The sequence below is a fragment of the Lampetra planeri genome, chromosome 21 (assembly GCF_965212315.1).
Source record: "Lampetra planeri chromosome 21, kcLamPlan1.2.h2, whole genome shotgun sequence".
In the NCBI taxonomy this organism is placed as follows: Eukaryota; Metazoa; Chordata; class Hyperoartia; order Petromyzontiformes; family Petromyzontidae; genus Lampetra; species Lampetra planeri.
Genome location: NC_136127.1, coordinates 2,546,917 through 2,573,889, shown reverse-complemented (window position 1 = coordinate 2,573,889; position 26,973 = coordinate 2,546,917). Strand labels below are relative to the sequence as shown.

General features: G+C 48.1%; 1 protein-coding gene across 4 annotated transcripts in view; it reads right to left on the bottom strand.

Annotated features, from left to right (window-relative positions):
• Positions 1-26,973, bottom strand: part of LOC144724519 (phosphatidylinositol 5-phosphate 4-kinase type-2 alpha-like) — a 213,179-nt gene that overhangs the window by 44,531 nt on the left and 141,675 nt on the right. For all 4 annotated transcript variants that reach the window (XM_078603728.1, XM_078603729.1, XM_078603732.1 and 1 more), the window contains one exon: positions 9,105-9,251. In XM_078603728.1, coding sequence (XP_078459854.1) covers positions 9,105-9,251 — 147 coding nt within the window. The remainder of the gene's footprint in view (positions 1-9,104; positions 9,252-26,973) is intronic.

The window sequence follows — 26,973 nt, the reverse complement described above, 5'->3', positions numbered from 1 at the left end:
CAGCATGGAGTGATGTGTCGGCTGCACAAATGAACTCGCGAGATGATGTACATGGCAGATCACTTCTGTATGTGTAATAGTGACGGATAAATGAGAACACAATGCCACGAACGGACAAAGATCCTGGTTCTAAAGCCACAGAGGTAAACACTATCGTGCACAACTTTTCCGAGAGGTGGCGAGACGCGACCCCTGTTGGGGTGAAGTGTCGAGTAGTCGAGAGCATCCACATGGCATGGCTGTGAGGCCAGAGGCAAATTTGAGTCAAGAGAGTTTTGCAGCCAGTGGTAGAAATTCGACATTCGTATGGCAAGGGTGGGTCTATCCATAGGAAAACTACAGCTTACTTCCCCGCGCCGCCAATTAGCACGGTTGGCTACGTACGGTGCAAAAGAAGTCCAACATACATACGTACATACAAAGTGATACTTATTGTATCACCCCCCCACCCAAATCAGGAATTGAACTCACGACCCTTCCGACCGCGAGTGCTTCTCGCTTGACCGCTGAGCCACCTTGGGCTGCGGGGCCATATGCCGAGGTGGCTGGCCCAGCCTGGACAACCGCCTCATCCAGGGGTCGCCAACCTGCGACGGCTCTTTGATAAAACATGTTTTTTATTACTATTTTTATTTTAACCAGGTAAGGCCCGCTGAGCTATATAGCTCTTTCTCGGAAGCTATCTGGCCAACACAAACGATAGCTCAACCAAGTGGCTTATTATCAAATTTGTAGCAGTCAAATACTTTAAAACGCGTGATGTTGATTCGAAACGTGGAGGGAAAAACCGGAGGACCTGGTGAAAAATCCACACGACCGCGGGGAGAGAAAGACATGCAAACTCCAAATACACAGGCGTCAGGGGTTGAACCCACAACCTCCTGTATACCAGGCGAGGTAGTTAACATCTCGCCATCACGGCACCCCTAATGTCATGCAGAATGCCACATGGGGCCCCCTTAAATCCACCGTACTCGTGCCCATTTCAGCAGCAGCCTCTCTTGCGCAATGCCCGGAGAAAATTGCCCCTTGGCAAAAAGTGATTGTTGTGTCGGGAGAATTGGCACAAACCATAGGAATGTGGAATTTCCATCGAGGAGAAATCTAGTTTGAGGACAAGACACCAAGGGCAGGTGCGCATGGAGTCACTCATTTCGATAATGAGATCAGAAAACATGAATCTTGATTCCCCCTCCCCCCCCTTAATGTGATTGCTGGCTCCACTTGCTAAGTGCACTGTCTGGCGTCGTGTTGAACAGCGCTATCAGATTGCACCGCTGCTTAAGAAACAGCAAATCAAAGTGACTCTTTCCCTAACAATGCCAAAGATTTGACCTGGCACTTAGGTTTCCACCGTTTGGATGGCGACGACCTTCATGGCGGCGGTGGCGGTGACACGGTGCCAGCAGTGGGTGCTGGAGCTGCTTTGTTGCGGTTCGATTTTGGCAGGCCACCTTGGTTATTACTGTGGGGAGTTGTCGCCATCAAATGCTTGCCCCAAATGCTTCACGGTGGATGGTAAAAATATGCAGATTTCATGACATGGTGGTGAGATGTTAACTCCCTCGCTGGCTATACAGGAGGTCGTGGGTTCAATTACAACCCTGACGCCTGCTGTATATTTGGAGTTTGCATGTTCTCCCTGTGGTCAGGTCGCTTCTAAAAAGGAGCTATATAGCTGAGTGGGCCTTACCTGGTATTCACGTGTTTTTTTTTTTAGCTGTGGTAGGAAACTGGATAAAACCTGGAGAAAACCCTTGCAGAACAAGGGAGAGAGAGAGAGAGAAACTCCATGCAGAAAGTCACCCGAGTTGAGAATCGAACCCAGGTGTTTCTTGCTGTGAAGGCACAACAGGTCTGACCACTGCGGCAGCCTGCCGCCCAGCTCTGCGAAGCATCGCGTAACACATCCACGTTAAAATAATTCTGGAAACGGCTACAATCCCAACAAATAATAATGTCAGCTTGTAACGTGCTGCCACCACAGATTCTTCGCTCGCTCTCGAAGAGAGAGAGAACAGACTCGGAGGCGCAAAAGCAACCACATATGAGCAGAGCCAACATTTGCCCAAGCTCTGCGGTTCTCTATATATATTCAGATTGTTTAATTTCTTCTGATGAATGAGCATTTACACGTGGGAGAAAACCGAAGAGCTCGGAGAAAACTCACGCGCGTGCGAGGCGGCAACGCTCGATCCCGTTCCGATGGAGTCCACGAAAAAGTACTCGCAGCTGAACACCATCACCACCAGGGGGTTGACGAATTGCACTAAAATCTGCATCTTAAGAATCTTGCCCTGCAGAGACGTCTAAGGCCTGTCATGGACTTTCGGTTCATTCTTTAAGCATCACGCTTGTGACCCAACTGTCACAGGATGGATTGGGAATGCATTGTGCTTATCTAGATGCATGGACTGAGAATAATAATTATATCATCATTGACACTGCATAACTAATAATAGTAATGGCCCTGCATAACAGCAGCATTTAGTATTTGATAGCAGAGATGTCTTTGCAGCCTGCAATTTTTTTGCGACCACGAAGAACACAAGATCAAGATGTCATCATGGCCAGAGCCATTGGATTCCACCACCACCACCTCCTTCCCACACCTCCAAGATCCACCCTGACAGTCTCCCCACCCTCTGATCAGTGACCGTGTTCTCATTCCTAAGAAAGTAGCCACAGATATTTTATTTGTAATGTGTCGACAGCAGTTGTGCGAAGGACCCACTGCACGATGATGCTTTTTGTTATCAGACCGAAATCACGAGGAGTACTATCCCTTCAGTCCCACAGCGATGAAACACTCCGCTACTGCTCCTGACGCGGCTATCTGGCTTGACCACCTGAATGTGAAATTGTACTTGTTGCTCTGCATCTACATCAGCAGCCGTACAGAGGAGGAAGAAGAAGAAAGTGGTCCCAGAGGCAAGGTTTGGTTTCAAAACCGGGAGGACTTTGCGGCAAGCTCTCCTGCCTTCCGGGGGGTGAATTTCATGCTTTAAATCTTCAACGCGTGTGCTCCCGGACAATGTGCTGAGAGAGTATTATCATCAGACAAATCGTGCCATCTGCCAGTATGTGGGGGGCATCAAATATTGGCTGGCGATAGAAAGGAAATGAACAAGATAACATTCGCAGGGCTACGGTAACGAATCTGCCGAACCCGTTCTTACAATCTGCGGCGATGTCTATTCTGCCTGTGCAGTGGGGGGAGATCCTAAGCTGCAGGGACAGGCTTGCCTCTCCCCATGCATTAGCTCCTTGCAAATGGCAATAAGTTCAGCGGCTGAATGCCAATTTTGAGGTCTGCCAGCCACGAGAAGCCCTCAGGAGAGAGAGAGAGTTTGTGTAAGTGTTGCTATTCCTCGTTTGAAGGAGCGCAGACTACGGTGGCTTACTTTGTAGTTGCATGGCCACAATGGCACTACTCAACAGAAACCATCATGCAAATTACAATCAGCCTCGCAACAGCAGATTTTGGCTAGCTATCGACCAAAGACAGTCACCGCATTGCGCGCTTTCAGATGTGCTTCTGCGGCTGTCTGGAATGCTCTTTCTTCCAATATTAGGAAGCCACTGGAACTAATGACTATGCCGGTTAGATGTACGAATGTCTGATATGACTGCCGTTCACAATTGCACCCAATAAATAGAGGTGGAACGCGCTTTTGGTGGTTTTTGGAAGGATTTGCTCGGAGTTTCCCGTGATGGCCAAAACGCCTCCAATCAAGTTGGATCAGCCGTGAGAGTATTGCTAATGTTCTCGGGGTTTGTGCCCTGTGCAGCATGGGCCATGTCATCTCCATATATGAACTTGCAAGATGATGCACATAGCAGGTCATTTAAAGATATGTAGATGTTAAATAGTCCATAATAGAGGTTTTGGGTTAGATCGCATAAATGTAAATGGTATGGTGATGGTTAACTGTGAGCAGGCAATAACAAGTATTGCATTTTTTTGCACACAAAAACGGAATGATGTGCATGCATAATGTATGTGCATCGCGCATGCGAGCTGTGCATGCATATTATGTATGTTGATTACCCTATGAATAACCCAACCGGTAATGGATATCCATTGCAATTTATATCCATACATTAACCCCCACCCTCACTGGTCTTTGCCCCTGATTGGCTCACAAGCGACGACATCACATTCATCCCTCTATTTAAGAATGAAACAGGAGGAGGATTTCTCCACAACTCTGGCTGCCGCCTGATGAGGCTGGTTGTAATTACCGGCGAAACGTGGAACCCGAATTGTAGATGTTGTGGGTTTCATCTCCAAAGCACTGGTGTGCTGAAGTAGTAACAAATTAGCATGTTTTATTTACATGACAAACCTAACTAAATGGCTGTGTCGGGTGGTGGCGGGTTTAACAACACTCATTTACGCGATCCTACCCAAATAATTCTAGATTTGAAGTTTTCGTGACTGCAAGGATCCATACTCTTTGGTTTTTCGGTAAAGTCACATATGTATAAAATAAAAAAAAATAAAAACAACTAAATTAAATCACGACGTTCCGGGCGCAACACAAGCGTCTGTCTTCAGGTGGGGACAACGCAGTGAAAGCACAACCGCTTAAGTGTGTCTAAGAGATGGCTGTGACGAGGAGTTATATAGTTGCGGGGGAAGGAGGGGGGGGAGGGGGCATGGTGAGTGTGGGGGCGGGGTGTGGGCTGGGAGGTAACGCCTGGAGTTCAAACTGAAGCTTTGTGATGCAGGGGGCGGAAGCAGATAAGAAAGCTAAGTTAAGCCGATTATTGGTCGCGAAAGCCGACTACGTTGTAGATGTTAAATAGCGATGGTGCTCGTACTGAGCCTTGAGGGGGGACATTTTTCCTCATTCTTTTCCAGCTGTGTTCACCCAGCGAGGTGTTCACCCTGACAGTACCATACCTGTCAACCCACACGGTTTACCCGTATTCCTGTACAGGGAAATTGAGTTTTCAGGTCCATACGGCGTACAGCAGTTTCACTACGGGGAACAAAAAAACACGTTTTGTCGATTTGTTTGTGTCTCCCTTGTGATGGGACTTTTTAGGATGAACGTTGAGATTTATACGGGGCACGGGGTGACCAATAAGGTCTGAGCTGGTCTGTAATGAGGTAGGGCACTGATAAGGGGTTAACAGGTATGGAATACGGTTGCTGAGCATTATGTCGATTGGGTGAACAGTAAGAATGGCATCTGATGATTTTTCGCGACCTTGAGCAGCAGGCCGTGATGCCAAACGTTGTGTTACCGGCGGCAGCGGTGGAGATGCTGATCATTGCCGTGTTAACTTTTAGGTGTTTACGCCGGAAACCAGTTTCGGAGAGGGTGGTGAAGGCAACGGCTCGTCCGCAGCGGCTACGGCCGGTTCGACGTCCGTTCTCGTTCGGGAGTCGGTTGGGCGTGGATAATGGGGGAAAGTCTGTCAGGCATTCCGATGGATTAATCTAACGCAATGCAAATTACACCAAGACCCCGATTTACGTCTCCCCCTTTCTTACATCGTTTCGCAAATGCGTTGCCACTTTATTGCTAACGCCGCAACCCGATATGCGTCGTCTCAAGCCGCCCGCACACTCACGTCCGCTGACAGCGTCGTCCGTCCTTTCTCGTTATCCGTCGCCTCTCAGCCGTCGCCTCCACCCACCGACTAGCCTGTAAATCAATCTGATTGACGTCGTAATAGGGTTTTACCCTTTTATCTGGCACCAAAACTGACACCTTTATACAAGGGATCATGTTTGCAATAACCACAACACAAGCAGTCAAAATGCAAACAAAAAGAGACAACTCTGATAATATGCACTGTCCTTGAAATTGTTTGGTGTCATCTGGTCCAACACCAGTGGAGCCTAGTCTCTGCTTGTGTTGTGGTTATTGCAAACATGATCCCTTGTATAAAGGTGTCAGTTCTGGTGCCAGATAAAAGGGTAAAACCCTATTACTATATCTTGCTACTGACCAAGGAGGTCTCATAATCTGATTGACGTCATTTCCATATTCGTCGTCGCGCCTTTCAGGAACGCATTCACGACGAACATCTTGCCAATGCGGCGCCCTGGTCAGGAACGGCGCAGATGCCACCGCTGGCGTAAAATAAAAAACAACGTGAAGCTGGCATGACTGCGACAGATACGCAGCACACGAGCCAAGCGCCAACTCGGGCGAGAAACACAACAACCACTTGTGGGGTAATTTATATTTGTGAAATCCTGTGTGCGTTTGCCCTCATATTCACAATGTGGATGATATAATTACTTTGCCTTTTTTCACCAATTTTAGTCCAGAAAATGCGGTCGGTGTCACACTGAGATGACGCGTTTCTTCGTATCTCTTGCAAATCAGTGAATTACTGCACCTTTGAGAATAGCCCACAAAAAATAACATCACAGAACCATTTCTAAGGTCCCCTGAGAGTGGCCTCTTATCCACACTGAGGGCACTCCACGTTGCCAGGCACCCTCCTCTTATTCGTTCTCTGGTCGCCAAACTAACATTAAAACAAAAATATATTTTCTCACAACAAGCATTAAACGAATTTAAAAGGAGAATATTCTGTTCAGCCGTGGGTGACTGGGCTGAACCCGTAAACGGGCGACACTTGAGAATCTGGTTTAACCACGGGGCTGCTGTAACCCAGATTCGAACCCAGCTTCTCAACAGCGCCAGCTGTGTTGCTGTGACCGACGAGGCAGCTGGCTCCCCGCCCCCCGCCCCACACACACTCTCACGTCGTATTCACAATTGCTTTTTTTTTCTGGCTTCCCGAGATTCGGACATTTCAACTAAATCTTTACAGCTCAAACAGAAATCGTCACTCCAACCCGAGTTAAGTCGTTGAAATTACTTGGCGCTAACGCATCCTCGGAACGGTGAGAAGTGCCCCCAGGCGATTTAAAATAAAGCTGAGAAATAAGTGGAGCAATTATCTTTTTTTTTTAAATGGCAATTAAGCTATCTTTCCCAGTCACCATAATTTCTGAGGTAATAAATGTAATAATTACTGCCAAGTGCTGCTTTGGGTGGCGGGGTGTGACACGGAATGTGCAATGGCTTAAGCTTAATGGGGCAAGCGCGTGCCCAGCACATTCATTACCCGAGTGTCACCACGACGACCAATTGCATCAAGCATGGCATGCGAGGACAGACGTTGTCAAGCACAACACAGCCCATCAACCCGGTTCCTTTAACTGAGCTGAGAGTTCGTCCACTCTATATATATACACACACAAACACCAACGATGCAAGCAAATTATTTAACCTTTTGCTGTAACCATGCTTTTGAGCGTAGCATAATTACACTCACGACTGCAACGTATTAGGGGATAATAGTTCAGGAAATGGAGCAAATTTTCTCATTGAAAATACAGTAAAACCTCACTAAACCGGACAGGCAAGCGAAATAAATAAATGCGGATTTTTAAATATACCGAGCAGAACTCTGACCATAACATCGGTAAGGGGCGGTGTATACAGCTCGCTCTATAGAGCCCTGCAATCGCTTGTAGGATGGACAACAAAGAAAATCCAAGTGTGTTGTTAGGAAAAAATGGAAGGAACCGGAAAGAGAGGAAAACCTCACAGAGAATGGCTTGATGAGAGATCGGTGCCAGAAAGATGTGGCCACTACTTGTGCATATTGCCACGATACAGAGCAGAGTGGAAAGAAATGACAAAATGTGCAGTAGACAACTATGGGCTATCTTCCTACGGATCGCTTGGCAAAAGGACCTCATGTAGAGGAGGCTCGTAAGGTGATTCGTATTTGGCCAATTGTTCCGTGCCGACCAGCAGTCTTCGATGGGGGTTGGGAGTACCGACATGCGACCTGCTGATTGGCGAACTCTGGGGTACCAATTGATGAGCGCTGGCTGGACAGAGGCAAGCAAGGTGCATTGAAGAAACTTGCACCATTGTTTCGACTGCTGTGCCGGGCGACCGAACCGGCGACCTCTGGATTGCATAGTGAAACATTACAAATGATCTGAATTGGGAAAATTTTGTTTCAAATTTTCAAGGAACCAACTGTAAAATACACGATTGAATAGTTGTACATTCATTCAAATGAAAGAAATACTAAAAGAACACAAGCGATCGTCATCAGGAGGAAAAGCTGCTGAATGCAGTCGTACTTTTTTGTAATTTTCTTGTAATTTTTTTGCAATTTTTTGGTTATTTTCTTTGAACCTATCTACGTGACTTTACCGAAAGACCCAACGAACATGAATTCCTGCAGCCACGAAAGCTTTAAGTCAAGATTTAATACTAAAAGTTTGAGGAAATAGTTATTATCATCATTCAATTAACATCAAACATTACACTGGCAAAAAATTACCGTGGTTTCTTTCCTTCTTGCCTTCCAAAGGCAATTGCCGCTTAACGCTCCGAGGCTTCTTGGCTGATGCAACCCCGCACAGACGCGCCTCTCCCGAGCGAAAGTTTAAGATTTAATTAGGTAAGCACTTACCTTGAGAATACTAATCACACCGCCTGTGAACGCACGGCAACACGGAGGCACGAGACTAATTATGACCGTGCGGTTGGGCACAGTGAGGGAGATGCGGCAAGGAACGTTGAATCTGGCGCGAATTGTCAACACCTAAACACAACCCCACGCACCTCCAATTAGCGCGGTTGGCTATGTATGGTGCAGAAGAAGTTCAACATACAGTACATACAGACAATCGTAGTGACCCCAGGCTGTGAGGAAGAGAATGAGAGGCAGGCTTGAGAAAGGTAAGAGGAAGAAAAGCAATCGGGTGAAACGGACAGAGGAGAGAAAGCGATAGCGCACGGGTCAGCCGGCAAAACATTAACCGCAAACGTCTGCCGCACTGAAGCCAAGCCAGCGGGGTGCGTGCTGCGGTGAGGCTCACGGGGCCCGATGGACACACCGCCCCCTTCGTTAACTACCTGCACGCGCTCTTACAAGCATCATTGCCATTCAACGGCGGTCGTCGCTCTTGTTGACGGGCGGCCCTCTTCCCGCCCGCATTTGTTTCCGCGCGGCGTGCGTGGAGAGCAAAGCGTTCCGCCGCAATGCACACCGCCCCCCCCCACCTCAGCCCCCCCCAACGCCTCCGACTTCAGCGAACCCACCTTGAGGTCGTACTTGCGATGCACGATGAGGCGCTGGCTGAAGACGTTGCGCGTCACCACCATGTAGGTCTCAACGCCGTCCACCGTGAGCCGGTACATGCCCAGAAACTGTGGGAGCAGCGTGTTCCCGTGGCACTCCACGATGAACTGGAAGGGGCGACACACGGGAGCACAACATGAGAGCGTCACACGGGCGCAGGACACAGGAGTGTCACAAAGCAGCGTCACACAGAAGCACAGCACGGGAGCACAACACGGGGGCATGGCACACGGGGGCATGACACGGGAGCATCACTGGGGAGCATAGCGTGAGAGTGTCACAGGGGAGCATCACACGGGGTGTAAACTTTAAAACGAGATGCTTCGCCGCTGGAATGGTTAGCACACTCGGCTTGCAATCCACAAGTCGCAGGCAGTTGAAACAACGGCGTTAGTTTCTTAAACCCACGCCGCCTCTGTCCACCCAACGGTGGGTTGACCACTATGTAGTCGATCGGCAGGTCACATACGTGTGTGTTGGTGGGGTAAAGTGTGCGTGCTCCCACATCCTTCATAAGGTCTGGCCAGCGTGAAAGAGTATGCGAAAGTAGCTTCTAGAGGGGGCTCTAGAACTTCCTAAAGTGGAGGCCCTTCCACTAACAGTGGCGTGAGTGAGTTATTGCAGGGCTGCGCCTTTACCCTCGCTGTGACGAAAGCTCACCAATCGACATGCGCTAAGAGTATTTGCCTGCCATACATTGCCAGGTGATAAGCTACTTGGTTGAGCTATCATTTGTGGCCAGACCGCTTGGCCTTACCTGCTAAAAAAATCTTTTTTCTTAATTTTGGTGGTCACATGGGCAACCGTGAAAAAAACAGGTGCAACAGGCTGCTGCAGCACTACATCGCCAGCAGAGGGCGGCGAAAACAAAACACCCACTGTTGTACTGTACTGTGCTCCCAACGTCTATGTTCCCCACATTCGACAACCCACATTCATCTGCACGGTGAAGTGTAGACGAATAACCGGCATTATACCCACGTGGCGTGCGAAGAAGCCAACCAGCCGTGGATTGACAAATGGGTTGCGCATAAATGCATAGGGTCCTGCGTACAACAGATATTGTGAAACGTACACACGATGAACTCAATGTATATTTTTTACGCAGGAAGGAAATGTGAAATCTACTGTTGTTCATTTGCATTGATATTTAAAATGTTCATTGTTGAATAAAATGTTCTACACCAATGACTTTTAACATTCAATTGAATGTAAGTCTCACCATCACTATGGCCACAGTCATATATGGAACATTCACTGTTATTTTTGTTGGCCAGGCAACGCGACCACTTGGCTCTACGAAACATTTCCCCACAATGGGAATAGTTCATCAGAGAAGCAACTCGGTAACAATGCGTAATTGTTTTCAGGTTAAATAAAACACAAAGGCCTAACCCCAGCTACAAGTGCCAAGGGAGCCTCTGCATCCACACAAAATTAAAACAATTGGTGGGGTCTTGTTGAGAATGTGTTTTTCCGTAGTAACACGCATCGCCTTTCAAACTGATAACACTCACAAAACAAACCCCTTTAGCAGACAAACCCGACCCGGTTGCCGAACAAATACATTATATGATCGCGCTTATTCCACACAAAATCTTTGCCACAAATGAACCACAATACCTAGCTGATCTCGTCAAGGAGCATAAAACATCACGCGAACTCCAGTCATCATCGCAGCAGTGGCTTCTGGCTGGCCATCGAGCAAAGACGGTGGTCACCGCATCGCACGGTACGAAAAAAGTGAACCCGAGATTGATTGCCAGCCATGGATAAACATAAAGTGGCGAGTGCCAACTGAATCACTCCTCCTGCTCACCTCCACGACCAACACGGTGTGGTGAGCCTTCACCCAGCGGTGGATTAACAAAGCACGACAATTATTATCAGGTTTATTAATGCACTGAACAAGAAGGTCTGGCATGCCACGTTCATTTGAAAGGATGCCAAGGGGCGCTCATTCAAAACAAGTGTTTATGGTTCCCAGTGTTCAGATTACTCCGGGGCGACTTCGTTAGATCAACAGCGACGCCACAGGGGACTTTCAAAGGACGCTGTATGGGCGTAACGACGTCGGCGGCGGCTGTGCGTGCGCAACTGTGGAAGTGAACGAAGTGCTTGAGACGTGGGTCCGTTGCGGACAATTTGTCAAGCAATAAATTTCCTTTTGTCTCAAGAGACGCGAGTGCGTGTGACCGGAGCGGTGGTGTTAGCGGTGAGCGCGCTGCACTATGATCCCGGCGACTCAAGTTCGATCCCCGGGTTCAAGGCCAACACCAGTGACGAATATCTGATCTGAGTCCTGGGCCTCCACGAGGTCGACTCAGCCTCGAATGAGTACCTGGTGCGGTGTGTAAACATCGCCACTCAGGAGACAAAAGGTGGCCGGGCGTGACGCTGGCCACCCAACCCTCTCGTGTGCCATTCCGGCCTCTATAGATGCTCGCGAACAGCACTTGCCCCAACAGTCTGTTGAGGCTACACAGTGGGATCATTGTCTTTTGTGAACAGATTGAGCGAGCGGAAAACCGGGTGCAGTGCTAACGGCTGTAACATGGCACGTTCTGCCAAACCCCCAAACCTGCGGGCTTTGACAGGGCCAGAGATGGCAGCAAGTCAAGTGAATCTAATCTGTGTGGCACTGCGAGTGTAATCTCCGTGAAGGTGAGGGTTTGCTCCGAGTTTCTTCCCATGTACTAAGCACTCAGGAATGGAATTGGTCAAGGCCACCCAATGCCGTACCCTCCGGAGACAGGGTCGTAAGATAGCGTAAGGCTTTCCTGGATAAACGACAGGCATTATTACGATTCAATCCGTATTCATGCCACGGTGTTGGATTATAATAGCACTCTTATGATCAAAGCTTTTGTGTTCTTCCGTGAAATATTGTGCGAGTTATTAACTGCATTATTATTCACTACATCGCGCGCTTTCAAATGCGCTTCTGCGGCTGTCTGGAACGCTCTGCCTTCCAGTATTAGGGAGCCACTGTGGAGCTATGCACTTTTAAATCTCGATTGAAAACTCATTTCTTTAGAACTGCTTTTTGCGTTTAGTGTTGTTGTCCTTCCCCCGCACCTCCGATTAGCACAATTGGCTACGTACGGTGCAAAAAAAGTTCAACATACATACGTACTTCTGAGATGTATTAACGTGACTTTTTATTGACACTAGGGGGCAGCAATTCCCCCACCCGTCTACACCATTCACAGTGAGAGCTGTGTTCAAACAGATACGCTTCATTCTCAGACCTGTAAATTATCCAAATTATGCACAACACCAAACTTAATGACACGTTTTTTGTGACTGGGCTAAGACCACGAACGAACTCAACTTTTAAAAATGTATGTGAGCACAAAATTATTTTACACGGAGCTTTAACAAACACGTTTACACTCATGGGATATGTGTTGCGTGTTCACACGCTTAAAAGTGAACATGAAATCTTACCATTAACATCAACCGGTACCTTGGAGGGAAGGGTCAGTGGACAGCAGAAATGGGGAATTGCAAACCCAATGAATGGGCTGCAAAGTGGCCAGGAGATGGCCGTCGAGTAAGTGGATTGAATCCATCTGTGCGGAGATTTTGAGTGTTTTTTTTCCCCATGAATGCGTGGGTTTTTTCGGTCCGGCCTTGGGATGTTTGGCCAATTCCATTGCGGAGCGTTTAGCTTTGGGAAGGGAACCGCAGTGTCTGTACGATAATCGTAAAACAGTGCAGAATATAAACTCACCTCTTTAAACTGGCCTTCACCACTCTAGTTTTGGCCGTTTACCTTGCAGGTTCTGTTTATTTCCTGCTTTCCATACACGGTGGCGCATTGGGGTCTACGGATTAAATGCTCCTTACAAATGTAAATCATTATTATTATTATGACACAGTGAAACCAGCAATGCTAATTCAAGTGTGGGCTTCCGGGTTGGGTCACAGGTCGTGCATTACTTCTCTCAAGTTTTCGCCACGCGCTACGGCGGGCATCGTCGAGAGAAGGATCGTCAACCGTATCTCATGAAAAAAATTAAAATCGGTATCCATATTTCACATTCTGCCGCATTCCACCTAAATCAAGTGTCACTGCACACGTGGCACCACAACAATGACATTCCTATTTAATGCGGCGCACGCGCACGGTATCAACGTTGCCCACGTGTGACACTCTGGCAAGCGTTTCCGCGTTAGCGGTATGAAACGGCCGACGGAACGGACTGCATCGCAATGAGCTCTGGGGGCACCTCTGGGTGTGCTCCACAATAAAAGCCCAAATCCCCGGGCTCCCAGCCTGTGCCGAGGCGTCCCCGTCCTCTTTGCAGGCATTGAACAGCACGACGGCTTGTTGAATGCATTTCAAAATAAAAGTCCCAGATGTAATGCAAAACCACTTTGTTGAACACCACAACGATAATACAACATTACCATACCTGTGAACCCCATATCAGTGCCTACCTTATTACAGACCAATTCAGACCTTATTGGTCACCAGGTGCCCTTGTAATTATTAACATTTATCCTAACAAGTCCCATCACAAGAGAGAAACACAAACATTTATTAAAAATGAGTTTTGCCCGTATTGAAATGGCTGCATGCTGTATGGACCTGAAAACTATTTCCTTGTATAAGAATATGGGTAAACCGTATGGGTTGACAGGTAAGCATTGATGTTTAATAACCTGTATTGGTCATGATGATGATGTTAACTACCTCGGCTGGTATAGAGGTCATGGGTTCGATCCTGACCCTGACAATGCCTGCTGTATATTTGGAGTTGGCATGTTATCCCGGCAACTGCGTGTATTTTACTCCGGTTCTTCCAGTTTTTCCCTCCACATTTAGAATCAACGCGCATTTAGAGTATTTGGCTGCTATAAAATGTCCACATGATGATAAGCCACTTCGGTGCGCTATCATTTGTGATCGCCAGGTCGCTTCTGAAAGAGCGCTGCACAGCTCAGTGGGACTTAACCGGTAAAATAAAAAATAGTTTTAGTTTATAGTTTAACCTAGAGCCTTTGTAAATCCACTGCTGGATAAAGGCCCCCCCCCACCGCCCTGGTGTGTCTGTCATCGGGGTTTGGTTGAACGTATTTGACCACAGTGGTTGGTGAGAAAAGAGGGCCCAGGGCCAGTTCAAAACGTCACTCACCACTGATGTCAGCCGTGGCCAGGAATCGAACCCAGGTCTGGCTAGGTTGACGGTGCGCTCACCAGTGCGCCACCGCTCCACCCCGGATTGGCGTTAGGCCGTGTGAAGTCTCCGTAGTCGATATCAGTGCCGTCTCATTACTATGTACAAGCTCCGTGGCTGGGCTATGCGGGGCCCGATCGCTGTCTTATCTGGATGCCCCGGCTCTAGCTACTCACTCAAACCAGGCCAGGCAATCACAGGAATCGCAGGGTACCCAAGCCAGCAAACAACTAATCTATAAAGATTTTGTATTTTACCAGGCAAGGCCCACTGAACTAAATAGCTCGTTTTCAGAAGGGGCTTGGCCACAAACGATAGCTCAACGAAGTGGCTTATTGCGTGGACATTTATAGCGGCCAAATACTCTAAACGCGTGGTGTTGATTAGTAACGGGGAGGGAAAAACCGAGGGACCTGAAAAAAAATCCACACAACCACGGAGAGAGAGACACGCAAACTCCAAATATACAGGCGTTAGGGTCGGGATCGAACCTATGACCTCCTGCATACCAGGCGAGGTCGTTAACATCTCGCCACCGCAAAACTAGTAAATGTAAGCTCAACACCGAAAAATAACAAATACAGTAAATACAAATATAAATTATTTCGCGCATGTTGTACGTCACGACAGACATCAAATTGTGTTCTTATTAAACCTCTAAGACTTGCCGTCATTATTCCCACTGCAGAGGCTTTTGCCACCGACAAGGATGCAACAAAGTGGTCACGACTCGTCCCAACGAACCGGCGGGTGGCCCAACAAAATATCTTCAGCAACGCGTTTGCCCCTAGCTCCACCTGAGAAATGTTTTACAAATGGGTCTTTCATCGTCGAAGGCGACCAGTGATGCTGTGCGCATGTTGAAGACACACACTTATGTGAACGCGCGCTGAAGCCAAGGTGACCGCAAAGACGCTTGCATGGAACACTGACGCACAGGTCGGACGGTTTTAAACAAAGCATCGTGGAAATTAACAGATCTCAAAAAAAACCACGGGTTTCGGGTGGGGGCCACACCATGCCGTCTCGTGCCAAACCAAACATGACTCCTAACGGGGTAATGTCATCTGCTTTTAATTATTGACAAAATAGTTTTTTTGTTGCTTTTGATTCAATCAATGTTTGTTAAAAATGTATGTCTGAATTTAAGTAGGAGCCTGAAATCACATGCTGTAATTGAACCTAATAAAGCCATTCCCTCTGGATAACATTTAAACAGAACTATTTACAAGCACTCTATCCTCCATAATATTTACACATTCCAGCCGCTAAATAATGAAGCGAGCTACATGCTTTAAAAGCGTAAATAAAGAGCATTTATCAGACGCTGGCTGAACCAGAATTCTCCAACATGTGCATCTAGTTACAATTTTGAACCCCACTTTGCAAAACATCTATTCATGTTTATATATGTGTGTGTACATCTGTGTGTGTATATCTGCGTGTGTATATCTGTGTGTGTCTATATCTGTGTGTGTATATCTGTGTGTGTATATCTGCGTGTGTATATGTGTCTATATTGTATATGTAGTGGGGAGCAGTAGTGTAGTGGTTAACTCGCTGTGCTACGAACCTGGCTGTGACACGAGTTAGATTCCTGCTCACGACCAACACCAATGACGATTGTTTTGGGCCTCCTCCCCTAGGTCGACTCAGCCTCAAATGAGTACCTGGTGCGGTGTGCAGTAAACATTGCCACTGCGGAGACAAACGCGGTGGGAATGGTGTTGGCCACCCACCCCCTTCTGTACCGCGCTGGCCTGCATAGGTCCTACTCGCTAACAGCACTTGCTACAACAGTCCGTGAAGGCTATATAAGGGGGGGATCTTTGTATTTGTAAATATAGATGTAGCTTTTATTTGTGCGTCTCAGTCACAGAACGCAGGGATAAAACGAACACAAAAGCTATCCTGTGGCAATTACTCTAACCTCGCGCGTGCAGGGAGATCGCAGCAAACAAAAAAGAGGTGGGGAGGATCGAGGCTTTATTATCGTTTTCTCCTAAACGATGTGTTGTGCATGAGGCCCACGAGCGATCCATCCACCGTGCAAGACAAAGCTACGCGTTCCGTGTCTACTGGAGCAGGACACGGGGGTCACACAGAGCGCTGTGCCACCGCGCTTGACCCACAACTAAAAGGTCACGGGTTTAAATCCTTGCAGGAGGGAAGGGGGTGTCAATGCCCGGTGATAATTAAAACGGAGTGCCGCTTTGTTTAATAATGTGCGTGGAACTGGTTGCCGTCGTAGAAATATGGAATTGCATTCAATCGGACTAAAGGCACAGCCGACGTTGGCAAATGTCACCGTGTGAATAAATGAACTCAATGAGAAATGTGAAAGAAGTTCAACGTACATACGTATAGTACATAGGAAACCTGAAAACAAATAGTTGTAGGCGTTTAATTAAGTCATACGCGTGAATGCACGGTGAGACTGCTTCTGACTGATCGTGTTTGATTAGCAAAGAGCAGTATTGCCACACACAGCTGGAACAATCCGGCATGCCACGAGGACGGATGTCACACACACACACAGCAGAGGAAATACCACCACTCCTTCTGACACAACTATAACAAGAATCCCCACAACGTGCGACTCGTACATGCATATTGTCCTTACTCCCCCCCCCACACCTCCGATTAGCATGGTTGGCTACGTACGGTGCGAAATAAGTTCAACGTACGTACATGGCCCGTTCTTCGAGGCATCCGACACAGAAAGTGGGCATCTTGTTCACTCAATGGACCCCATTGGGAGCTCTTTTAAAAATATAAATATATACCCGATTTTTACTACCTGAATCCAACTTGTTTTGTACAGCAAGGTGAAGTAAGCAACGTCATATTATGTGTGTGGATGTCGAGGTTATTAAGCCATTTAATAGGCTCTGTGGAAAGTTTTGGGGAATCAGAATTCTGATTCTGAGATTACCTGTGAATCAGCGGTGTGGGTAGTGTTGGATCATGTACGTATGTTTGCCGAACTTCTTTCACATCGTACATAACCAACCGTGCTAACTGGAGGTGCGGGGGAAGGACAACAAACTGAACAGAAAAAGCAGTTCTGAAGAAATTATTTTGTCAATTTAGATTATTTAAAAGTGCATAGCTTCCTAATATCAGAAGGAGGAGCGCGTTCCAGATGGCCGAAGATGCGCATCTGAGAGCGTGCGACGCATTGACCGTCTTCGATGGCTAGCCAAAAGCCGCTGCTGCGAGGCTGATTATATGATCCAAGGTCTGTGAATCTCGTTATATTCAATTCGAATCCGCGTTATAAAGTGTTCCCTGATACATTCATCACATTATATCCAATTGGCGTTATGAAAACACGCGTTGCAAGAGCACATTGTATGCATTTTTTGTAATTGGAGGAAACTCATGCAGAACAGGGCGGAGAACATAAAAAGCGCTCGAGTCGGGAATCTCACCCATGTGCTTCTCGCTGTGAAGCATGCGTGTTACCGCCGCTGCGCCTACACGAGGCTGCACCACGTGAGAGACCAGCTGATTCGCAGCAGCGAGACGGACTGCATTGCATCGCTCGACGGCAACAACAGGAGGAAGCCTTCATCCAACAGTGGCTGACAATGCCGATGATGATTAACATCGCCATACATGGGCTGCCGTTACGGGCCTCATCTTACCGAGCCAAAAGTCAAGTTATTTCGGCAATAAATAACAACCATGTTAGAGGCACAAACCAATTATGTGAATGAAAAACCTAAGGTCATCAGTTTTTTTAAACATATTAAAACTATACTGGAACATTAACAGATTAAACACATAAGTCAGCAAGAATTTAAGTGCCAAACAATTTTCCGAAGAAACTGTACAAGCACCAGGAAAGTAGAATCTCTTAAGATGACATTTCAACGAGATTACAGTGGGATACAAAGACACACGGGGTAGCACGGTGGCGAGATGTTAACTACCTCGCCTGGTTAACAGGCGGGTCATGGGTTCGATCCCGACCCCTGATGCCTGCTGTGTATTTGGAGTTTGCGTGTCTTTCCCCGTGGTGGCGTGGATTGTCTCCGGGTCCTCCGGTTTTTCCCTCCACATTTAGAATCAACATCATGCATTTAGAGTACTGCTGCTGTAAATCTCCACGTGATAAGCCACTTCGTTGAGCTGTCATTTGTGGCCAGGTCTCTTCTGAAAAAGAGATGCATTGCTCAGTGGGCCTTACCTGGTAAAATAACAATAAATTTTGATTTAAAATAACAATAGTTTAGTTTTAGTTTACACAGTCAGATAATTATTTTTAAGTCAGTAGGCTTACAATGCTGCTGACAGGACCATATGCAATCCCTTAATTGAAGAAAAAAAATCAATTTCTCACCGCATCAACAGATAGTTACACATTTCGCGTTCGGAGAATGTGAACGCTTGACCAAGTTAACCCACGTGCGTGTGCGTGCGTGCGCGTGTGTGTGCGCGTGTGTGTGCGTGCGTGCATGTGTGCTTCGACTCCAGTTAAACCTCGCCAGGGGAGACCTTCAGGCGTTCAACAAACGGCTGCGTTGCAACAAAGGGCACCAAAGGGCAGCGGGGCTCTTCCGTGGCGTTCCGCCGCAATAAATCCGACGGCCTAGAGCAGTGGTTCCCAACCCGCGGGCACGCAGCCCCCTGGAGGAGGTACGTGTCAATGTCCCAGGGGGTTACGGGAGGTGACTTATAAATGTATGAAATTACATCACACATGAGAGTCACTGGTGAATAATCGCGTACGAATCTGCCATTGGAAAATAACGATACAATTTATATCAATATGGTAACCTAAAACGATATAAAATACCTTTCTAAACTCATTGGTTGTAAACAATGCCGGCTTACAAGCTCGCGAGAAAATATTTCGTGATGCATGCAGTGTCCGTTGAATTTTTTATTATTATTCGCTTGCAGTCACTTGCTAGTTAGGAAACCTCACGAAATGGACAATTGGTTAAAATATCGATGTTCATTAATTCCTACATTTATTTCTCAGATAATCACATTGGGTCAGGAAAGGGGGGGGGTACTCGGTTAAAACAAAATTCAACAAGGGGGTTAACACAGGAGCCAAAATGGTTGAGAACCACTGGCCAAGAAGATGGGGGGGGGGGGGGGCAGAGAGTCCAGAGAGTCCAGATAGTACAGAGAGTCCAGATAGTACAGAGAGTCCAGATAGTACAGAGAGTCCAGATAGTACAGAGAGTACGTGTGCTGCAGGGGTAATGAACTTGGCATAATGCTCCCCATTGTTGGGCGCTGGAGAGACCCAGAGCATGCCCCCCCCCCCCTTTAAAAATCACCGTGCCGCAGTGACCTTTCCCCACTGCGGCCCCCTGCGGGATGCTGCGGCAGGAATGTTAAGCATTTCGTTTCTACCACTCTCCCCCCAATGGGGGGGGGGGGGGTAGGGGGGGGAAAGAGCGGCGATGGAGGCTGGCGGTAACAAACGGGGCAAGGGGTTTTCGCGCCTCCGGCCGCCCGGCGCGGTCGTCGCCGTCGTCCCCCTGCGTCGTGTGCCATCATCTTCACTTTGTCGTTGTGCACAACAACGGTGATGTGAAGAGACATTCCCCCCCCCACACTCCGATGGACCGTGTCGATTCATCCCAGCCAGGCACACATCTTCGCGTGCACTAATGGTGGAAATGGGTTCGTATTATTAATACGGCGGGGACGGGGGGGCTGGAGGGACAAAGTATACAGCGATTATGGGTTTTTAATAGACTCCTGCTAAGCCAGCTCTTCCCTCTGTTGACTCAGCTTGCATTCAGTAACCCTGCAGTGTAACGCGGCCGTCCGGTGCAGCCATCACGAGAGACTGTGTGCAAGTCTATTTTCCCAGTATGGGTGCGCTTCACTCTTTTAAAAGTGTACTCTAGGAGGTGAGATGGCCCCGGTGGCTCAAAGGTCAGAGAGCTGAGCTGGCACCGCTGAGAACTTCGGCTGGAGTTCAGGTGCAGCCGCCCGTGATGGGCACCACGGTGGCTAGGAGATGTTAACTACCTCGCCTGGTATACAGGAGGTCGTGGGTTCGATCCCCACCCTGACGCCTGCTGTATATTTGGAGTTTGCGGTGTCTCACTCCCCGTGGTCGTGTGGATTTTTATCCGGGTCCTCCGGTTTCCCCCCTCTACATTTATAAACATGCGATTAACATCATTTGGCTGCTATAAAATTTCCACGTGATAAGCCACTTTGTTGAGCAATCATTTGTGGCTAGGTCACCTCTGAAAAGGCGCTGTATAGCCGAGTGAGCTTATCTGGTAAAATAAAAAAAAATATTAATCCAGGTTCTCAAGTGTAGTGAGTTGACGGTCTTGGCCCCGTCACGAATGGAGAGGGCAAAAACAAACTTCATATCAAATTTGTTTTTGCGCTAAAAAACTCCAAGTGAACTTCCGTGCAATGAACAACAACCCTGGAGCAGCAGCAGCAGGGTGGGTGGGTAGGAAAGGGTTGCCCCAGGCACGCGCCTGTTGTAATCAACCAACACGGAGGCGGCGAGGGTTGGCGGATCGCGCAAACGTTTCGAAACACCCTTCCCCGTCAGCGTCGAGGAGACGCCACTCCCTGGCTCGCCAGGGGAAGGCGGTGCAGCACCAACGTGGACTCCACCTGTTCCGTCTCTAGGCGAAAGAGTGCTGCCCCCTCGGACACGTGGGTCGTTCTACCGTTGCTCCGGTCCTCTATATATTAACACCTTGATATACCGAGGGCCGCAGAGCTTGGGTAAATTTTGGCGCTAGATTATCATCGAGTGGCTGCCTTCCCATTCGTCGCACCACCGCTGAGCCAATCGCTCTCTCTCTTTGCAAGACCGAGCGAACACTGTACCCGTTTACAAGCTGAATCTCAGAAGCAGTTCTGTGGTATCTGCTTCAGCGTCTCCGTTCTCTAACACGGGGGAGGGGCGCTGCACTGCTCTTCCAGTTCCGAATGGATTCCTCATCTGTGGACATGACGCTGAGAGAACACAATCACGACACAACTAGAAGGACCAACTATAATCAAGAGAGTGAGACGTTCATCTAAAAAGCAGGCCTTGCGAACCGTAGTTCTCTTGGCCTGACGTCTTTCAGAGGACAACGGCGTTCGACAAAGAACACTTTATTTGTAGGTGGAGTGAAGCCTGGTTGGAGAAGTGGGTAACCATGCCAATTCAGCGAATGGGTGCCAACCTCAAGGCAGTCTCTTCCTCTGTACAACCACACACATGGCTGTGCTTCCGCTCACACCAATGGCTCTAGCAAAACGGTCGTCGCAGCGGCTGAGCTACGGTGTTGTTGTTGATGAAACTTGCGCTCGTGAACCTGGCCCAACGTTTCTGGGCGGTAAATTCCCATTGGGGGCATTCGAGCGAAAAAAAAACAAGAGGTGACGAGCGCCCGTTTTATTGTTTTAAAACGCGAGTCGTAAAATCCGCTGAAGAGAAGGAAAAAAAACGCTTGTAAAGGGAACGGAAAAGGATTTGTCACAGACTTTGTTTGCGCTCTGCAGGCAGACGTGCCTTCTTCATCGTATGTTTTTTATTGACCTGTCTGATTGCTACGCGAGAGCACCGATTTACCGTCTGTCTACATGGGCTGTGTCAAAAAGAACCTTGTCATGTAAAAGAGACGAATATTGTCTGATCGTTATATTTCGTCACTTATATTCTCCACAACGACGCGAACGATTACTACGCGGTTGGTGTTACGCTGTTTTGTTTCGAGGTAGCAGCCATTTCTTCAAGAGAGGGTACTTGTTATGAGAGAATAATAATATTTGTATCCTTTCAGGCAATAACACAGGAGGTGTTAAGATTTTCAAACACCAAATAGAAACCTCTTGCACGGAATCAAGTGTGCATTAACAACACGGGAACAAGCAAGCCAACATGCTCTGATGACATATTCATTGATTGGCCTACACCAGAGACAGCCTTCTTTAGGGCCTAGTATTACCAGTGTCAGACCAGAGAACGCCAAAAGGCAAACGGTAAAAATATTGACAAAAAAGGTCCAATTTTGTAGGGTCCTTGTTGTAATGTTCTGACACCGTGCCCCTACTGGGCATCTGTGAAAAAGAGCTTCATAGCTCATCGGATTCCTCCACTATAAATACACATTCTGATATGGCAGTTCACTAGCATTGATAATATAGTTTTTTTTAGGTTAGATCGTGTGAATATAAATGTGTTGTTCAACCCGCCACCACCCGACACAGCCAACTAGTGAAGGTTTGTCACGTAAAACAGAACGTGCCAATTCGTTACTAGTACAGCACACCGGGGTGTGTTGGAGAGGAAATCCACAACAATTACAATCTACGCCCACGTGTTAAACTCAGAAGCACTGGTTCAAGAAAACCTCGCTGCTGATGAAGACACTGGTCCAGAGTTGCGTGTGTTGAAGCAATGCTGCTAAAATGATGCACTCCCAAGAAGGCCATGGCGTTTGATGGGAAGTGAAAAAATAACTTTTATTTTTCACGCAGAGGGACAGGGAACAGACATAAGCAGACGATACGTATCGTCTGCTTATTTAGGAATCAAATTAGCCGTTGCATTTGAAAATTTTAAAATAACATTCCCGCAAAAAGGAGAGAAAAAATAATTCACCACGTCCCGGTGTGCCCACGCGTCCCTTGGGTACGGAGTGGCAGAGGATTTAACTCCCGTCAAACATGTGTTTGCTAGTCACGTGATTAAGCGCAAATGTCAGCTCGTTAACTCGAGCAGATGGCGGGGTAATGCAAGGGGTCTCCAATCAGCTTGTCAGGAGAAAGGCTAAAAATAAATACGCTAAATTCTAGACCGGTGGGGGGGGGGGGCAAGGGGGGGGGGACAGGCCCCCTTCCTTCCAAGATTCTGCGCAAGACTCTCTGGGGCCACCGCAGTGAAACCGCCGCACTCTGTCGAGAAGCCGACGCAAGCACATTTCGCAGCCCGGGCCTTGGCCGAGTTGAATCCCGGAAGCCTGGGTTGTGTTTTGACTGTTGACTGGACAGCTTCATGTTTCGCTCGCCCTTCCTCCGCCCCCCGAGTCGCATGCTCTCTTGGCCACCTTCGACGTGGGACGTGTCCCCGGAATGAAAACTTGGAACTTTAAACTGAAAACTCTTGAGAACTGTTTTGTTTTTAGTTTGCCCGCCCCCCCCACAAATCAGATTAGTAAATTTGGCTATGTGCAGTGCGAAATAAGTTCAACATACATACATACAGTGAGTGTGTAGTCGCGAGTAGTGTGTAGTAGTGAGTGTAGTGAATATGTAGAGTGTGTAATAATGAGTGTGTACTGAGTGTGTAGTAGATTGAAAACTCATTTCTTTCAAACTGCTTTTTGTGTTTAGTTTGCTGTCCGTTGCTCACACCTCCGATTACTAGAGTTGGCTACGTACGGTGCGAAAGAAGTTCAACATACACACGTGCGGAGTGATTGGGTCTGAACAGCAGCCAAGCATCTTCTCCCTGGTGGTGGTCACGCCTGGCTCCGTGGCCTCCTCCTCCTCCTCCATCATCATCATGTCCGACTGCCTGCGCAGAAACCAGCTGGCCCCTGCCTTTACCGCACGCTTGGTTCTTGCACGCGCCAAGTAGCCGGCCAATCGCAAACTTTCTCAACGATCTTCGCGATGCACGAGTGAACATGCCCGCACGTCGCAAGCCCTCGAGCTTTTTGAGAAGAGACAAAAAAAGAGATTGGCACTTGTCGAGTCGTAGACGTGCACCCCGTTGCGTTTACGGTTCACCGCGGGTTACCGTTTCCCGAGCGGCATTCGCCGAAGCGGAAAAAAGAAACTCCACAACCTTGCCGACGGGAACTGCGAGATGTCAAAACTTCGCTCGGGGTTGCTTTGCTTAAAGCAACGATAGATTCAAACGTTGATGAGCAGCGTCCGTCGGGAAATGAGGTTCAACGTTAACTCCTTTCAGCTATGAAAGAAATCCACCTCATTATTAATTTCATGAAATAAATTGCTGAAACACAAAACTTTTTGTTCAAGCGTAGAGATTGTACCGTTTCATTATCCGCGCGGCTCATAATGAGATAATTGCCAGCAACAGCTCAAAGCATTCTGCAAAAAAATTGGTGTCATGACACATTGGGCTTTGTGGGGCAACTGAATTACTTCTTCTAAAATGAATGTTGAATTGGATCATTGCAATCATTAGCCGCGCGCATCCCACCGTGGCATTGACGCTAGACGCCAACGGTTCGAGGGGATTGTCACGTGGCAGGGTCACGAGCGATGGCGACGGCACGAGCAACCACAGCGGCCGATAGAACGCAAAAACAAAGCTGCGTCGTACAGGCCGCGTACATTTACGGGTGCCGCCATGCACCTTAGAGAGCTTGGCAGAAAGGACAGACACGTGCTCGAATCCCGAGGAGCCGTTAGCTGGACCACATTAGTCTCTTGGCGATGTGTGCCCACCAGATGGTCAAGGTCATGCAATAATGGGGATTTTTGGCTTCGAAGACAAAGAAGGGAGGAGGAGGTGCGTGGGTAGGGATGCCGATGCCGTTGTAGAAGTTGTAGAAGCCCTGAGCCTGCACTGGCGAGGTTTTTGCATTCAAGTCCAAACTTCCACCTGTGATAAAACCAATTTCTCTCGGGCAATGAATGACCAAAAATCCCAAGTTTTTTTAAAGATTACTTTAATTTTTTATTACTTATTAGTTTGGAAGATCCCAGCTCTGAAATCTGGGGCGCAGCGGTGGCGAGATGTTATCTCCCTCGCCTGGTATGCAGGAGGTCATGGGTTCGATCCCGACTGACACCTGCTGTATATTTGGAGTTTGCGTGTCTCTCTCTCCCCGTGGTCGCGTGAATTTTTCTCCAGATCCTCCAGTTTTTCCCTCCACATTTAGAGTCAACATGATGCGTGCAGAGTATTTGGCTAGTTTACACTTCCACAAGAGAAACCACTTCGTTGAGCTATCATTTCTGAGCTCAGTGGCCCTTACCTGGAAAATTTAAATATCGTTTAGTTTAAATAAATATATGATGAAGTGCACATAACTGGCATGTGGCAAACATCCTTCACCAGATACAAAAAGGCCCATCTGATGTTGGGCACACGGTCTTTGCGGTCCCTGCGAGGATAATAGCGGTGTGGATTACAATAGTTCTCCCGTAACACTTGTTAAGATCTGAAAAAACACAGCCATCAAATCGGGTGTTCTGGATCCGTGTCCAAGCAATGTAGCCCGAAGAATCCTCCCACACATGCTTGAAAAATGAACTATGGGATGAACTCTAGGGGCAGGCAGTAAGCATATGCATAATTCTCTCTCGATGCATATTAACGTAACATTTTCTCCTCCGTGAGAATGACAGTGACGTGAGCGATCCAAAGAGCAGGGCAGGATGTGGGTGCTGTCCGCGAAAGGCAACGTACGGCCATTCAATAAAAAACCCACGCAGGCCTGTAGCAACAAGCTGTACGGCCAAACGCATTCCTCAACATCCACGCTTAGCAAAACATAGATGGTGTGCCCTAGAGACAAGCGCTGCTTCACGCGAGAGTGATTTACGTGCGCAGCTCAGAAGGTCTGCGCCCGTACATGTTTGGTGCAGTTGCGGGAGTTTTACAGCGCACGACGTACAACAATAATATGAGTATTTCAACTTGCAACGAAAACAGCAGTGACTCAGAAGTGCGAGAACCACAGATGCTTCCCCCCCACACCTCCGATCGTTGTCCCCCCCCCACACCTCTGATTAGTATGCTTGACTACTTACGGAGCGTAAGAAGTTCAACATACATGCACACGGTAGTGTGTAGTAATGAGTGTGTATTGTGGGGAGCGATAGTGACGCAGTTAGCGCAACCCGAGTTCGATTCCCGCTCGCAATCAACACCAGTGACGATTATCTGAACTGGTCCTGGGCCTCCCCTAGGTCGACTCAGCCGCAAATGAGTACCTAGTGCGGTGTGTAAACATCGCCACAGGGGTAACAAAGGTGGCCGGGCACGGTGCTGGCAACCCACCCCCTCGGTTGCCGTGCCGGCCTTCATAGGTGCTCGCAAACAGCACTTGTCCCAACAGTCTGTTCAGGATATACGGAGGATCTATGTCCTTTTGTGCAGTAGTGAGTGTGTAGTAGTGTGTAGTAGATTGCAAACTAATTTCTATAGGACTGCTTTTTGTGATTAGTTTATTGTCCTTCCCCCCGCATCTCTGATTACCATGGTTGTCTACAGACACAGCGGAAGAAGTTCAACGCACATACGTGCATGCGCCGGCGGCTGAAGACGTTCACAACGTCGCTCCCACGGCCCCCAAACCTCGACATCAGCATGGAACGCAAGAGTCAGGCACTGGGACGATGGGTGGCACCCAGTCCCAATTAAGGTGACCGTGTAAAAGTAGTTGCAGGAACATGAATCCTGTCCATGCGCCCCAACGTCAATTAACCCCTTACCATTGCGTACACGTACGTGCGTCCAATTCCGATGAAGTAAAAGGTCACGCGGGAGGGGGTGTGGCACGGTTTGGCGCCAGCTATCGTAGAGTGCGGTGGTCGTGTGGCAACGGTTCTTTGCGGTGAGAGCAACGTCTTTGAAAACAACAGAGCTACCCACTTGAGCGTTTCGAGATTCAGCGGTGAACGAGGGACACCAACCCTGCGACTTGCAGGCGTCTCGGAACGGGAA